This window comes from Lolium rigidum, chromosome 5 (assembly GCF_022539505.1).
Source record: "Lolium rigidum isolate FL_2022 chromosome 5, APGP_CSIRO_Lrig_0.1, whole genome shotgun sequence".
NCBI lineage: Eukaryota > Viridiplantae > Streptophyta > Magnoliopsida > Poales > Poaceae > Lolium > Lolium rigidum.
Window position 1 is genome coordinate 12,106,820 of NC_061512.1, and position 15,696 is coordinate 12,122,515.

General features: G+C 43.5%; 2 protein-coding genes across 2 annotated transcripts; both read left to right on the plus strand.

Moving 5' to 3' along the window:
• The first annotated feature begins 4,354 nt into the window (after positions 1-4,354).
• On the plus strand, positions 4,355-7,784 carry LOC124651846 (probable ubiquitin-conjugating enzyme E2 18). The gene is made up of 6 exons (XM_047190875.1): positions 4,355-4,460; positions 4,574-4,677; positions 4,866-4,968; positions 5,073-5,136; positions 7,225-7,313; positions 7,404-7,784. Exons 1-6 carry the CDS (start codon positions 4,431-4,433, stop codon positions 7,497-7,499), a joined length of 486 nt encoding a protein of 161 aa, XP_047046831.1. The 5' UTR covers positions 4,355-4,430; the 3' UTR covers positions 7,500-7,784.
• A 1,885-nt stretch (positions 7,785-9,669) lies between these two features.
• On the plus strand, positions 9,670-11,922 carry LOC124655616. The gene is made up of 5 exons (XM_047194482.1): positions 9,670-9,921; positions 10,250-10,345; positions 10,952-11,002; positions 11,309-11,315; positions 11,726-11,922. The coding sequence occupies exons 1-5, from the start codon at positions 9,670-9,672 to the stop codon at positions 11,920-11,922; spliced, it is 603 nt and encodes a 200-aa protein (XP_047050438.1).
• Positions 11,923-15,696: the final 3,774 nt, after the last annotated feature.

Below are 15,696 nucleotides of genomic sequence, written 5' to 3' on the forward strand. Positions count from 1 at the left end.
AGACCACCAGAGAGCAACAGATCATGAGGAGGAAGAAGGACAGTGGCAAGGGAGGCGCACAGAAGAGAAAGAGGGGAGCAGAGGAACTTACCCGCGCCTGGAGGCAGAAGCTATGGCATGGCGAGGCAGTGCCCGCGCGGCCATAGCAGCTGCAAAGCCAGGGAAGGCGCCGGCGTTACGCCGACGAACACCACCACAGCAAAGACAAAGATGGAGACGACGGCACAGTGCGCCGCAAGCAGCACCCGCGCCAGGTCGGTCTCGGAGGCGCACACGTCGACGACGAAGGCGAGAGCTCGTCGGAGAATCACCAGATCGCCCATGGCGATTCTCCAGAGATCCGGACCGAGGCGATTCGCCAGAGAGGACGAGAGGAGAGAAACGGCTCGGACGGATCGATAGATCCGCTCGAGGCGGTTCTAGATCGGTAGGTGACCACGGCGGAGGAGGCCGGTGATGGCCGGAGGTAGGCGGCGGCCATGGCGGCGACGCCATCGCCTCGTGGTCGCCGGAGATTAGGGTTAGACGAGTGAGAAGAGGGCCGAGTGAGAGTGAGAGTGGTGGGCCGCTTCGGCGCCACCAAACCCAAAAAGGGGGCCAGCCTATTTGGGCCGTCCCCGGGTTAGTCTATTGGGCCGGGCCCAATATGAGTCCAAGGGGTATTTTGGTCTTTTTCTAATTAATAAAAGATCAAAACTTTACCAAATTTTAATAAATCATAAACAACTCTAAAAATCCAATAAAAATTGGATTTATGAATGAAAAATAAATCTTAACCAGAATAAAATATGAAATGGAATTTATGAAACAAATTCAAAATTATGAATTTTCAGAATTTAAATAATCACTTGGAATTTTCAATTATTATTTCCTTGTATTTAAAATTCAAGGAAAAATCTCAAATAAGTTCAAAAACTTATTTTCAAACATTTCAAAATGAGATTCTATTATTCCAAGTCATTTCTTTTGAACAAGAGAATTTTTCCCGTAAAACTACTATATTCCCTTTTATTCCAAAAACTATAGAGGTAACTCTATAATTTCAAATTATTTTGGAATGACTAAGGTAATTACCAAGTAAAATCATGTTACTTTGAATTGTTGTACTTTGTGTGAATTACAATGATTAATACTTTTAAATCAATTGTAAATTACCGTCAAAGACATAAATCTTAAATACAACCCTAAATTGTAATAACTCAATGGGGTAAAGGGATTCAACATAAAATAATACATCCATGATTGCATTATTTGGATTTTTATAACATTGTCCTTACCGGACAATGATGCTTCTTACGTAACCCGAGGTCCAGGTTCCATCAACCGCATTGAACCGCACTATCTCGCAGATCCACGTGCAAGTTCACCCTTGCTCATGTCAACTTGATTATTTTTACTACTTTTAATGCAAAGCTATATACTTATCATTCCGGCATCGCAAATGAAAGGTTAATTTCCAACTATGAATATGACTATGTGGCTGGCAATGGAACCATGGTATGTGTTGATATGGTGGAGGTTCCATTGCAATGGGTTATATCACCCTAGGATTAAATTACCAATGCCGTCCAAGTGATTCTAGCGCCGTACAAACCGCGTTGACCATGAGATCTATAATGGCTCTGGGAAGCCAGCCGTATCTTTTCCCTTCCGCACGCCAACGGATTGGTAGAGCCGGCGGGGTGTTGGAGGCACCGCCGTAGGTTGGGATAGCCTTTTAAATCCCCATCCATTAGTGATGATGGCTCTACGATCTATGAAGGATTGTCCAAAGTACACCATGAGTAAAGCCGTATTATCTGGGGAAGTCTACCGGAGGTGTGCGGGTGGACAAAAGGGTGGGTTTGCAGTCGCGGAGAAGGCGGTGTGGGCTTGGATCTTTATACCCGGCCTCACACCAAAGGAAGTGTGAACGGGGGCAAGTCCTCGCGGATGGCAAAAAGGGTGAGATCTCTTGTGGGAAAAGTAACGCACCTCTCGCAGAGTGTATCAAATTGTGGCCGTCACTCCTTGTTCCGGGAAGGAACTGCGAACGCGGCAGGAAAGGAACTCCACGAAGTTCCGGTCAACCCGTGAAGACCGACGGGCATAGTTTTCATAATAAAAGCAACCTTTTGAAGAAATGTTTTCAAAACATGCATTGACCTGCGATTTCCCGATCAATGGTCGTAGCTAGTGCATCAAACACCTTTTATTCTTTTAGAACTTGCCGAGTACCTCCGTACTCACTTTCTTTCGACACCCTTGCTAGACTCGTGATCCCGAAGTGGAGGCTATCAACGATGGGGCACCGTAAGGAAGCTACGAGCTGGTCTACGAAGAACCCGATCTTACCGGCGGAGGGAAGGCGTAGACTATGGGATAGTCTACGGACTCGGATGACACGGAGGTGGAGGAGTAGTGACATACCTTAGTATCATAGAGCCGAGCAACGTAGAACTTACCTAAATAAGTTGTTGAGCTCTTTTCATCTTTAGTATAAGTTGTAATGGTACTTTAGTAGTCTCTTAGGGTGTTCTCATAGGACTCGTGAGAATACCAACTTGTAAGACAATGTTTGTAATAAAGTATGGAGTGTTATGACCTGCAATGTTTCGTTGTACCACTCGAGGGATATGGCAATTTGTGAGGAAGCCCCTTCACAAAGATCATATCAACGACTTGTATACTACAACATGCAGTGGTATGCTGGGTCACCGCACTAGCCATCCGAGTATCAATTGCATTCATGATAAAAATTGTTCCAAGGTCACCCCCCTCAGCATGAAGTGAGATGCTCTAGAAAGGTCATGATTCTTATGAGGTCTCCAGTCAGAAAGTTGGTGATATTTCAGTTTTTGCGTCAACAATAACAGTAGTTTTAATAGATTGATTATGGGCACTATATTGTCACTGATTGATAAGGTTCATAATCCTCAGTAACTTGAAGCGTTGTTTTGCCTATCCCTGTAGGGTGCCATAATGGACATATATATCCACTCGTGTAATAGCTGCAGATAAGTTGGTTATTTGGCTTGTTCAGAAAATTAAATACTTTTTGTAATCTCCTAGCATGTATAATGTCAAAGGTTGAAATGGAAACTACTGGTTTAGTCCAATAGTTTCATTTTGTTCGCTTCATATATGGATTTTCCTGTGTTTTGTATTTCTTGGCCGGAAAAATATTAGTTAAAAGGGTATTGCAATCTATATAAGAACAAGTCGACCCTGTATATATATTCACAAGCAAAGTGCCTATATTTGACTCGCATACTAAAACATCAGGGATGTAAATTGAGGTTGCCATTAGCACAAACTACACAAGCATGGGTATGCAAGTTCCACGCGCATTAGTTTAAATATGTAAAGAGGAAAGAAATTTGAGGAGTGTGAGATGATAGTCAACACGAGCAAGTAGATGCGTGAAAATAATAGTTGCAAATGAATAAAATCTAACTAAAAATGCTTTTGATCAATGTATGAGGTATAATTTTGCTGGACCGTAGCAACGCACGGGCATTCAACTAGTTACAGTATAATAGACGGTTTGGGTTCTCATATGTTTGATGTTAGATATTTTTTTAGGACATACAGATTTCAATATAATAGTATAGATAAAAAAAGAAAACTTAATTTCCTTATAATCTACTGTATGAAGGATGCACCCCATTGGCCGTATTGGGATCTGCCCCTGTCTACACTTTACTTGATCACTGATTGCTGTAAGTCCTTGTGATAGTTACCCATGCATGATTATAATGGTACCCGTGCTCATACTCACACCCTACAAAAATCTCTAAAGAAAAATGCACAACGAACATATGCAAAACATGTGGTCTCCATAGATCCGGAACCACCACAAATTAGGCCGAGCTCAGTCCTAAATCAAATTGTGTCATGATGGTTCGTTTTCGTGATGCCACATAAGATATTTATCTTTCCTACTTCTCTACCGACGTAAAAAATAACTTTTGCACAATACTTATTTCAAAAAAAAAAACGTGCACAATACTCTATCCCTTAGAAGTTAAGGCTATCTTGATAGTATTTTCATTTTGTAGACGATACGCTTCAAGTTAAAAGGGATATTAGGTACTTTTGCATGATGCTTCTCACTTAGTTTGTGAGATCATCTTGATAGTCCTTTTTTTACATACTACTTTTTAAATTTTAAAAGAAAAGTAGGTATTTAGAGATTTTTTTGCAGGTTGGAAGAGAAATGGGTACTCCATACTATTCATATTAATTGTCCATAATAAAAATGTATCTTGATATATATTTTAGTATCAGATAAAAATCTATACTATTAACGAATAATATGAATTGAAAGGAGTACTTACAAAAAAAAAAGGAACCGAAAAGATATAGTAGAAATAAAAAGACCTCCCTAGGAGCCGACCTCTCCTCTGTCTCCTTCTCCCCCCTTCCCCTGTAGGCCGGACGGACGCACCATGACGAGCTCCTCGACTCCATCCCGGAAGGTATCAAACCCTAACTCTCCTTCGCCTCCAATCCATCTGGAAACAGGCGGCGGATTGGATGTCCCCGTGTGCGATTTGGGCTGAAAATTCTGTTCTTTGCTTGGCGTGGGCAGGCGCTGAGCAAGATCGCCTCCGGCCGGCTGCAGAAGGAGCTCGCCGAGTGGCAGGTCGGCCCGCCCGCCGGCTTCAGCTACAGGGTCTCCGATAACCTCCAGAGGTGCGCCGCGTGCGCGCCGCTCCCCCATAGCGCAATCCACCCCTGCGCGCGACCGATTCGTGTGGATGAATTGCGATTCCTCTGTTTTTACCACTTCCCGCTTTTGATTTTGGATCATAAAATCTCCGTGGGGGCTGGGGTTCCTGAATTTAGAGTTCTGGGCTAACAGAAGGAATTTCGATGAGCAGGTGGGTGATCGAGGTGGGCGGAGCGGCGGGCACGCTCTACGCCGGCGAGACGTACCAGCTACAGGTGGACTTCCCCGAGCATTACCCCATGGAAGCGCCCCAGGTGATTTTTTCATTCTCTTTCTTCGGAACTAGTATTGCGCCTCAGGTGCCTTTTCCTCCTATTTGACTAGGTTGGAGAATACTCATGCTCATGTTTTGTTCCAGGTCATCTTCCTCAACCCGGCGCCGATGCACCCACACATTTACAGCAACGGGCACATATGCTTAGGTAAAGTTGTCCACTATGCCTCCACTAATTGGGGAAGATTTTTTTTTATGCCTCCATGTTGGTGCTTTTGGTTTTAATTGAATGATAATAGGAATGGTCTTCGCCTAACCTGATCCAATGTTTAGCTGTCGGTTAGGTGCTAAGATTCCGTTCGTCACGCCACCTTGGTCAAGTGAGTTTTTGCGGTTTCTAGAGTAGCTGCGCAGTTGTGGTGGCTTTATTTCACCTTTTCTGTTCTACCAATAGATAAGACAGTGTTGGTGGGATTATTACCAGGTGTTTGGCATTGTTAAATCTTAAATGCATTTGTTTTGTGATTGAGGAAAATCTTGTTATGTTTCGATGATTGTTAATCGTCAGGGTTTTTAATTCTTACACTCTGCTGAATTCTCATCATAAGCTATTCAATCCTTGTTGTTCTGGCCCTCAATTTGCTACGCTAAAAGGTACTCCCCTGTGAAATGCACCTCCCATGCAGCGATCTGACAAGATATTTGCACGTATGCTGTGTGCATCTACAAAGCATAACCACTCAAAGTGGATACGCTGTCTTCGAAACTACATATTTGAACGGCTTCTGATGAACTTCTTCATCTTTAAGCAGGACATAGCTAACTTGACCTGCAGTTTGCCCATTGTTAAATGCGACATTTACTATCTGGTTTTGTAAGTACATCGAGCTCAAACCACTAAATCTGATACTCCCTCCGATTCATATTAATTGACTCCAATATGGATGTATCTAGAACTAAAATGTGTCTAGATAAATTCATATTAGAGTCAATTAATATGAACCGGAGGGAGTAATAAAATTGGCCATTCGCAACCACAAGTAGAAGGACCAGTCACTTTCCATATCAGTGGTATGGTATCTCCAGCACACCTTTTTCTTCTCTTGCTTATAGTCGTAACCATCAAAGAAATTGTTCATCCATTCTGTTCATTCCAGTCTACATGTTGCACAACCGAGTGCGGTAACATCGGCATGTTGCCACTGTAATTTTGATCAATATTCGAAGTAGTTCCACTTTGTATCTCCCTATCCTGTCATCGTTCTAGTAAGGTACCCCAGCTAGTGGGTGACAAGTAGTTTGTGATGAAGAAATTGAGGGAGGCACCCCTCCATTGACCATCTCAAGTAATTAAGCTAAATATGATGTTTCCTTTAGTTTTCCTTTTTGTTAAGGATTATCAGCTTCATAATTGGAGCTAGTCCTATTTTTTTGGAACATATCTAGTCCTCTAGAGAATAACTAAAGCCACCCCTCTGATCCTCTAAATTCTGTAAACACACCTATGTGAATCAATCATGCACCTTCCCTTGGTTCATTGTGGCTGTTTGTTAAGCAAACAAATAGAATCATCGTAATTTTGCAACATTTGAACTTGATGATGGGTGTGAGTTGAAGATATTTACGTTATATTGTGGTGCCTACAGCTTAAACCTTGCAACATAGGATAAAAGGGGCGTGCATTCAATTAATATATATAACCACTAATGATACTGAATCTAGGACTTCCATCGCAATGAGTCACGTTTCTTGATTTATTGATCTGCTATTTTGCGTGATCCTTGTAACCACTTGCTCGAATTTGCCAAACTCCGCAATCTTTCTGTCCAAATTGAGGAGACAACTATTGAAACTTTTTTCGCATGGTTTTAAATTATCCCATGCATAGTTGGCTATAGACCCAGATAATCCTTCTGATGCTATTTGGCCGTTTTGTCACCAAAGTGAATAACTGAAGAGTTATGAAGACCATAGTCCGGTAATACTGATAATACCCTGTATGTTGGTTTAGTTAACCGAAGGTACTGAAGCTGAAATTCAAGGCGGCTGAAACATGTTCACTGTCTTAATTATTCATCATTGTTGGACCTCTTTGAAATCAGAAAACTAGTACTCGTCTGACTCTCCTAGGTTAAATTATCTTACCTATACCTAAAAGGAGCAACTTAACCTTTTCTTTCATCCTTCAACATTTGGATTCCATATGAACATTCTGTTACTAAATGTAAAAATATTACTAGGACCAGAGTTTCGTTTGCATGATCTATAGATAAATGGCTGGTTCTTTTATGTGCAGATATACTGTATGACTCGTGGTCGCCTGCGATGACTGTAAGTTCAGTCTGTATCAGCATCTTGTCCATGCTGTCTAGCTCACCATCAAAGGTTACAAAACATCCACCCACTTCTCTTCGCACGTCAAACATGACGCTCGTTACTTGTACTCATACTAACTACATTGTATTTGGTCAACAGCAACGCCCAGAAGACAATGACCGCTATGTTAGGAACTGCCGCAACGGAAGGTCGCCGAAGGAGACCAGATGGTGGTTCCATGATGACAAAGTATAAGGGGGCATCGACCGGCTGTTCCTTATTGTGAGATCTCTTCCAAGGGGAGATGAGATGATTTAGGCTTAAATTCTAAGCGCCCCTCTTATCATACCGCAAATCTTAACATCCTGTGGTGGTTTGTACATGTGTCGAAACGTGAATATTGTCACATCGCTATCAAATGAGATATATAGAATAAGCATTGACTATAACCAGTCAGATGCGCTGATGATTCAGGCACAGAATAAGTGCAGATTTTATCTATGATTTGCTAAATTGTTAGTGCTAGATCTGTCTTTCTTATGGATTTTGCTGAAGTCGAAGTTATCAGTCTGCTGGCTGATGCCCTGTCCTGTTTATTGTTGGAAACTTCGTCGACATATGGATCCGTTGATATACATCTCATGACATAAAAAATATTTTATTGGTCAAATCAATGGTCAAAATTACACACAAATTAAGAAGTGGCCTATATATAGACGGAATCAATTGAAATTTCAAGATGAGTTACTGAAGTTAATGAAATGAAAATGTTCAAAGCGTCTCTTAAACGGTCATACAGATTCATTGTAGAAATCATGTGTTCGGTCCTTTTGGGTGATCTGGTGTGTAGAATCTCTTGACACAACTTAGAGCATGTCTAACGGGCACGTAAAAAAAACTGGCCCGTATAGCACGAGTAGAGGGCCGGTTTTTACAGGTTGAAAACGCGTGGGAAATAGCAGTACATGTATTTCCAACCTGTAAAACAGAATATTCTGTGGACGCACCGTCGAACACCCTATCGGCGTCGGTGAAGGGTGGAATCGGATGCGATGGAACGGAGGGAGGAGGGGTCGCGGCCTTGGACGGCGGGGAGGCGAGGCTGACACGCCTAGCTGGCTTCTTCGCCTTGGACGGCGGGGCTCCCCTCGGCCCCGCGTTCTTTTTTTCTTTGCGCGACTCCCGTTCGAAGCAGCGGCAGGGGTCACAGCCAGCGCAACAGCGGCCGCCGCCGGGGCGGCGAGGCCGACACGCCTGGCTGGCTTCCTTTGTCTTTGCGCTATTCCCCTTCGAAGCAACGGCAGGGGTCACAGCCGGCGCAGCAGTGGCCGCCGCCGGGGCTTGGAAGAGGGGTTTCGCGGCCCACTTCCTCTTCCCGGGCATGGTGGCGGAGATCATGGCCGCTACATCGCCGGTGCTCGGCTGACCTCCCATGACGGCCACGGGGACGTCCACCACTGTTGACGACGGCGATACACCTTCAGCGGTCGGCGGGGCCTGCGGGAGGTCCATGGCGGCGAGAACAGGCCGCGTGGTGGCCGGAGAGGGCAAGGCGTTGGTGATCTGGGCGGCGGCGGCGCGGGTTGGTGGGTGTTGGGCGAGCTAAAATCCTTCGCGCGTTGTGAAGGGGAGGAGTGGGGGTCGGCCTCCAGTTCGGCCTTCCAACCCCCACTAGTAGGGGTCGAGGAGCCGACCCGGGCCAGAACTGAGAATTTTTTATACGGACCGGCTGTTTTACGTGACCTGATAAACGTTGCTGAAGCGCCGAAACCCGTATTCCGGCGGTTATTTTACGGGTTTCGGCGTTTTAGGGGGCTGTTGGACATGCTCTTAGAAGCACTTCAATTGCCTGTATAAAGCAGTAGCTACTTTTTTTTTTCAACAAGTCAAACAGTAGCTACCTAATCCTGCTTAATATCTATGTCCAACAGGAAAAATAATTCAGCCAAATAATCGCACGAAAAATAGAATATTTTGACCAGCAAAACTGCCTCTCCACTTCACTTCAGAACGCACGATTTTGCAACACATTCAGTAAAAGAAAATGATCATTATTGATGTTTGTTCTGTCATACTTTAGCCAAAAAAAATCTCTGTCATCTAGTAACCAAAACTATGTTTAATTTCCATAATTATACTCTCACAAGAACCAGAATATTTCCCTAACCAAACTTTTGGTTTACTTGAGCTGACGGGCCGGTGTATTTTGGTAATCTGCTGCTGAAGCTCCACTGACGGAGTTGTAAGATGGCGCGAAAATATGTTCAGTTCCCGCTAAAATTTCCATCTTTCTGCCCGCGAGATAACAACCCGCCAGTTTTCTTGAGCGGTGGCAAACCCTCGATTCGTTCCCCATCCTCGAATTCCACAACCACGCAGCGCCACCAAGCCGAAAAAACTAGCTCCCGCGTCTCTGTCGCCAGTCATGGAGGCGGCCTCTGTTGCTGCCGCGGCTGCCATGCCAAGGAAGCGTTGCGGCGGCGGCGACTGCCCAGGAGGCGTTGGCTTCTGCGGCGGCTGCCAAGGAGGCTGCGGTGGCTGCGGCGACTGCGAAGGAGGCTGCTGTGGTGGGGTCGGCCGCGGCTTTAAATGCAAAGGAGGCGGCCGTGACGGCTTCGGCTGCGGCTTTAGACGCGAAGGAGGCAGCGGATGTGGCGGCCGCTGCGGCGGCGGCGATGCAAGCTTCCAAGAAGCGTAAGTTCCATCTCATCGGCGACGACCAAAATCCACCGGCGAACGGAAACGTCGGTGACGTGGAGAGCGTCGATTTCATCAGCCGCCTCCCTGACGCCGTCCTCGGCATCATCATCTCGCTTCTCCGCTAGCCAACTGCTGAAGATTTCCTGTAGCCATTTAGCTCAAGGGGACGTAAATGCTCTGCATTGATTTCCTGCTTCTGATCTGTCCAGGCGATCTGGTTCTTAAATTGTGCTAGCATTTACGCCTGTATAAGGCCAAATTCTTGTTCAAGATGGCAAATGGACAAGAGACATACGAACAAATAGGTGGATGACGAAGAACAAGAAGAAGAGTATGTGTTGCTAGAGTTGGATGATTGCCTTTATTCCAACGTCCAACCAAATGCTCCATATATACTCTCTGTAAGTTGGCCCTCCTACGTGTCTGCAGCGTACTAGTACTAATGGATATGATGCTCTGTTGTAGATATAAGGTCAAGATGATGTACCTCTGGATTTTCCTTACGCACTTTTGCTATCGCTTTATTATTGAAATAGCTCGCTTGAGATTTGACTATTCCAGAGATGTTTAAATGGCCCCAGAGCATTTTTTCTTATTTTACATGAAGATGAAGTAGTAGACTACTTGTTAATTATTTATAAGTTTTCCTGCAATTAGTATGCGCTATGGCCTACTAGTAGAAGATGGAAGGAATATAAGATATGTTTATTCTGGTATTTTGACCAACTTCCCTTTAGTTCTTTTGGTTGTTATATGGTTAATTGATACAGTTGTCAAATACGAAATCATGTTCAGTGTGTGTCTAGGCCTTTATGGTTCACTAAGAAATCTGTGTTTCGCCATGTAAAACATGGTAATTGTTCATCACATATTCTACTTATTGTCTTTTCGATGCCACGCGATCTATGCATGGGAAGAAGTCAGTGTTAGATGATCAGTGATTGGCTCACATGCTCTATCTCTATGTATGTATACATCACTAAGTTGTTTGTAATCATGTTTTTCAGGGTTTGGATACATTGACTCCTACCTTGATAGTTGGTGACGGCCTGAAGATGGTAAGTATTTCTCATGTTAAGTTGCTTTTAAAAATGCTTACTTGTCAGCTTAAGGGGCACCGTTCTATGGTTGTTCAAGTTTTTCTTGTTGAACATTTACATGTGATGTTTGATGGAATATGTTCTTAATCATATTTCAGAGTTGTGGAGTGTCGATTTGTTGATACTGATGTAGATATTTTTGTGCACTGGCTGCATACACTGCTCGGGATGTTCATAAGGATAAAAATATACAGCTAATGTTTCACTGTTTCAACTTTACATGGTCTAATGTTAGAACAATATGTGGACATATCCATTTATCAGATCAAAGGTGAGAACAGTATGCAGATATGTCCATTTATCAGATCAATGCGTGGAGAATATTGACAACATTTTTATAACTTTATAATTTCTAAGGGTACTACTCCAAAAAGTATTTTCTAAAAGGACGGAGGAGCATTTGAATAACATATACTATTAGCAGAAAGTGGTAAATGCTTCAACGGAACTTTTTTTTTTCTCTCAGCATGTTAATTGCCGTACACTGGTTTGGTTTACTATATTGATATATTGGTGTGATACCCTGTGGATGTTTTCCATGAACCTTCATTGAGGCTATGTTTGAGCTAGAAATATGTTTTATTCGAACTTGTCAGTAAGGCTTGTTACTCCTTGCAGCCACCTAACGTGAATTTACAATGGGATTCATTTCTGTTTATATGTGTTCATTTCCTTTGCCAGATGCTCCACCAAAATCAATTCATGACGGGATGGCTCCTCCCAAAGAAAATAAGGGAAAGCAAGCCAGCAATAGCAAGGAAGCACCAGCAAGATCCAAGGCAGTGAAACATCTCGCGAGCGTTCAAAAGATCCTCAAATTCTGGTCCATCGGTGAGGATCATCAGGACTACAGAGCATATCTGGACAAGGAAAAATAATTTTAAAACCCAATTCTAGCTGATTAACCTTTCTTCAGAACTAACGGCATGCTACTCAAAAGCATCAATGCATACAAAGTACAAAAAAAATTAGGTGGGCATTCGAACCTGTAATAAAATACTTTTGCAACAATTTAGATGTGCCGAGAATGATTCCGCTGGAGAGTTTTGTTTGCAGTGAATATGATGCTAGTATAGTTACTAGTAACATGTTATGACATGTGTGTTACAACCATGTACCTTCATCAATGAGGAGACTAATTGATGTATGTTTATAATTATATGTATGGTTTAACTGCACACACAATCGTAACCGATAATTCCTTCCAATATCCATGATGTATCCTCATTTAATAACAGCTGCAAAAGTACTTGATACATAGAATGGATGTATGACAGTTCAAAAAAAAAAAAATAGAATGGATGTATGAAGTACTTGATCCATCGATATAAGGAGATGGTGCGGCTAGGGTTAGGGGTAGAACCAGTTTGAGTTTAGTCTAAACGTTATCGCGTGTGTGTGCTTGGTGAAGCATCCTTCGGGAACGGCGCCGCCGTTTATCTAATAAAGTTGATGTGGAGGTTCTTGTGTTCATCAAGGATTATCGTAGATTGGTTTGAGGCGTGGTGATCTCCATCACGTTGCTTGCTGGATTTATCCTCTACTTCAGGTTGCGTTCTGCGTAATTGGGAGTATCTACTACCAGGTTGTGTTGCTGTGAAAGATCGGAAAAACACTCGAGTGGATCAGGTTGTCTCGCTGTGATGGAGATCACCACGACTCAAACCAATCTACGATAATCCTTGATGAACACAAGAACCTCCGCAGCAACTTTATTAGATAAACGGCGGCGCCGTCTCCGGAGGGATGCTTCACCAAGCGCACACATGCGATAGCGTTTAGACTAAACTCAAACTGGTTCTACCCTAACCCTAGCCGTACCATCTCCTTATATGAGGGAGATGTGGCCGGCCAGTCCTAGTGGGCCTCCCTAACTTGGTTTGGATTGGCCCACATGTGACCAAAAATATAAAATACATTAAATAAGATAACTAGCCTGAAGGAGTCCTGAAATTTGGCTTCACCTCGACATTCATGCACGTATCACTGCGTACACAAATATCAGAACAGTGATTCTTTCAATACACTAATTCTTCAAAATTCTAGGGTCGACAAATTTCGTTCCAGGACCATAGCCCTTGTCTGAACTTGTTGGCTTGCTATAGTTTTGTGTATAGATCCAGCAAATTTGCTGGGTGAAAGTGAGTTGACAAGCATCTTGAAGCAAAACATCCATTGTGATGCATACATCAAGGGTGGAATGAAAATTCTTCTTTTGCAGTTGCCGAACGATCTAATTGCAGTATGACTTCAAAATAGTTCATCTCCCGGTGTGGACTGAAAATAGTAGCAAAACTAAAATCATGGAAGAATTAGGGATGAAAATGGAGCTCGGATATGGACGGAACTGAGTGGTGCTACATTTGTTTTCATAAAAACAAATATAGAAACCCTTGAAACAAAAAGGGAACTAGGTATTGTCAAAAACATATACAAACCAAATAAGATGCGGGAACAGAGCAATGCAGATCTTCTCCGAAATAAAAAAAACCATCATTGAGAAAAAAAATCAAGCTGAATCAACAAACTTGTTCCCTAATACGAGGAAATAGGGGAAGGTTGAACCATGAAAGCCTACTAGAATATATAAAGGGCGTTTACGGGCCGCATAATTTGCGATTTACGGGCCAAAATATGCCACCGCGAACTAGACCCCTCATAGGCAAACGGCATAACCGCATATTCCCAAATATGTGGTTATGCCGCTTGCCTATGCGGTTGCACGGTACCGCACGAAATCTGCAGACTGAACAACATAGCAGTGTTTTGCATTGTTTCACCACATGTGTGACATATTTTTGCAAAAATGCAAACATGATGGCAATATAAAATGAAATTTGATAGTTTTAAACCTCACACAATACAACAAGAATCCTTATTAATTACAACAATAGTTCAAATCCGAATAATTAAACAAATGATTTGGATCGCACATCAACGAATATAAGTACCACACTATCGACCGCCGTGCCTAAGCCAATGGTGATGAACGAGATCAAGCTGAAGCTGCTTGCGTGACTCGGCGTTCTCAATGTTGTGGTATGTCTCAAGAACTGCTTGATTTTGTTCGGGTTTCTTGTTGGCTTCACCCGGGTACCGACATTAATTGTCAAAAAATAACTCCAAGTTTAAACCCCTCTCATCATCGATGCTCATATTGTGAAGAATCACACAAATGGTCATGATGTCATTGAGTATTTCTTTGTCCCAAAGCCGACTGGACCCCGAACTATTGCAAACCTAGCTTGCAAACCAAAATCTCTCTTGATATCTTTTCGGGGTGCCTCTTGTGTCTTCGCAAATTCAGATTCAGCTCTGTTATCCGGGTTCCTGATGGTCTTCATAAATGTTGCCCACTTGCTGTCTCTTCTTATTTCTATCCTCGAGCTCGCTGCAAGCAGCACAACCATCTGTTCCATGTCGTCGTCGAGCAGCTCGAAGTCATTGGAGTCTGACGAATTCTCCATCAAAAACAACTCGCATGGGCTTAACAGCATCTAGGTCCATCACTGCGGTCGAATGCGTCGAAAGAGAGGAGATATGCATACCTTTGTGGTGGAGGCAGATTCGCGGGGGTGGCTTAGGCACCGTCAAATCGTTGTGGCGTGGGCCAATTCGGTGGGGCACAACGATTCGCAGTGGAGCACCGGGCTTCTCGTGATGGAACGACACGATGGTGAGACTACCACACCGACGCGCTTGAGCTCTGACCGGAATCCATGGCGGCAACGACCGCGGCTGGGATCCCGTCGATTGGGCAGTCGATGGCCTCCCGCGAGTGGGGAAACAATACGGCGGCGTGGCAGGCGGGTTTTTACCGGCTAAAATCAGAATGGGGATCAAAGACGCGGCCATGATATGAGGCGACGCGTGACGGCGGCGGAGGAGGAAAGGGCGGGCGCGAGCTGAAATGTCACCGTGCGGCTAAAGTGGCCTTCGCGCCAACGCTTCACGGAGATGAGGGTTGCCCTAGTTCGGCCATCAAAACCGTTCTTCTACGGCTGGGAGGCCGCATTTACCGACCCCTCAATTTTTTTTACGGTTTTGGCAAATTTACGAAGCCTGTTCTGGCACTTTTTTCGACTAAAAACCATAAACGAGCGGCTTTTTACGGATCGGGTTATTATAAAGGGTCTGCTAGAGATGCTCTAATGAGATTTATTAGACTGGGACATGCACGTTAAACCTAAAATGGAAATTATTTTGTCTCTGTTCTGACGGAAAATGTTGTTTCATTTCCTGTTTCCATTTCCACCAAATTTTATGTTTCCGTTTCTGTTTTGCAAAATTCCGTTTCCGTTTCTATATTTTCATGCCGTTTTTGCACAAAAAAGTCATAAACTTTTCACTCCATTTTCATCCCTAGGCAGAATGCACAAATGGTACATGACAGGCATTCGGCAGTCTAAATGTTTGCACACACTAGGCATTTTTCATTGTTATTTGTGCGGAGAGAATTAGGCAGAGAGATACATCCTGGTTACACTAATCTGATATGGATATAAGAGGAAAAGAAAAATGTAAATAGCAGTGTTACCAATGCCTAATCCATGATTTATTTGAATTTCAAGAGAAGAAAGAAAATGACCTTGCACGTTAAGCATCAGGACCTGCTCGCTATCAGGCCTTGCATGAGCTCCTGGAACATTTAC

What these genes read in the sequence shown, in the direction of transcription:
- LOC124655616 (XM_047194482.1), top strand. Translation starts at nt 9,670, where the DNA reads ATGGAGGCGGCCTCTGTTGCTGCCGCGGCTGCCATGCCAAGGAAGCGT. An exon ending in GCCGCTGCGGCGGCGGCGAT is followed by an intron (nt 9,922 to 10,249) that starts GCAAGCTTCCAA and finishes ACGAACAAATAG; the next exon opens with GTGGATGACGAAGAACAAGA. An exon ending in ATGCTCCATATATACTCTCT is followed by an intron (nt 10,346 to 10,951) that starts GTAAGTTGGCCC and finishes CATGTTTTTCAG; the next exon opens with GGTTTGGATACATTGACTCC.
- LOC124651846 (XM_047190875.1), top strand. Translation starts at nt 4,431, where the DNA reads ATGACGAGCTCCTCGACTCCATCCCGGAAG. An exon ending in ACCCCATGGAAGCGCCCCAG is followed by an intron (nt 4,969 to 5,072) that starts GTGATTTTTTCA and finishes GTTTTGTTCCAG; the next exon opens with GTCATCTTCCTCAACCCGGC. An exon ending in TGTCTAGCTCACCATCAAAG is followed by an intron (nt 7,314 to 7,403) that starts GTTACAAAACAT and finishes TTTGGTCAACAG; the next exon opens with CAACGCCCAGAAGACAATGA.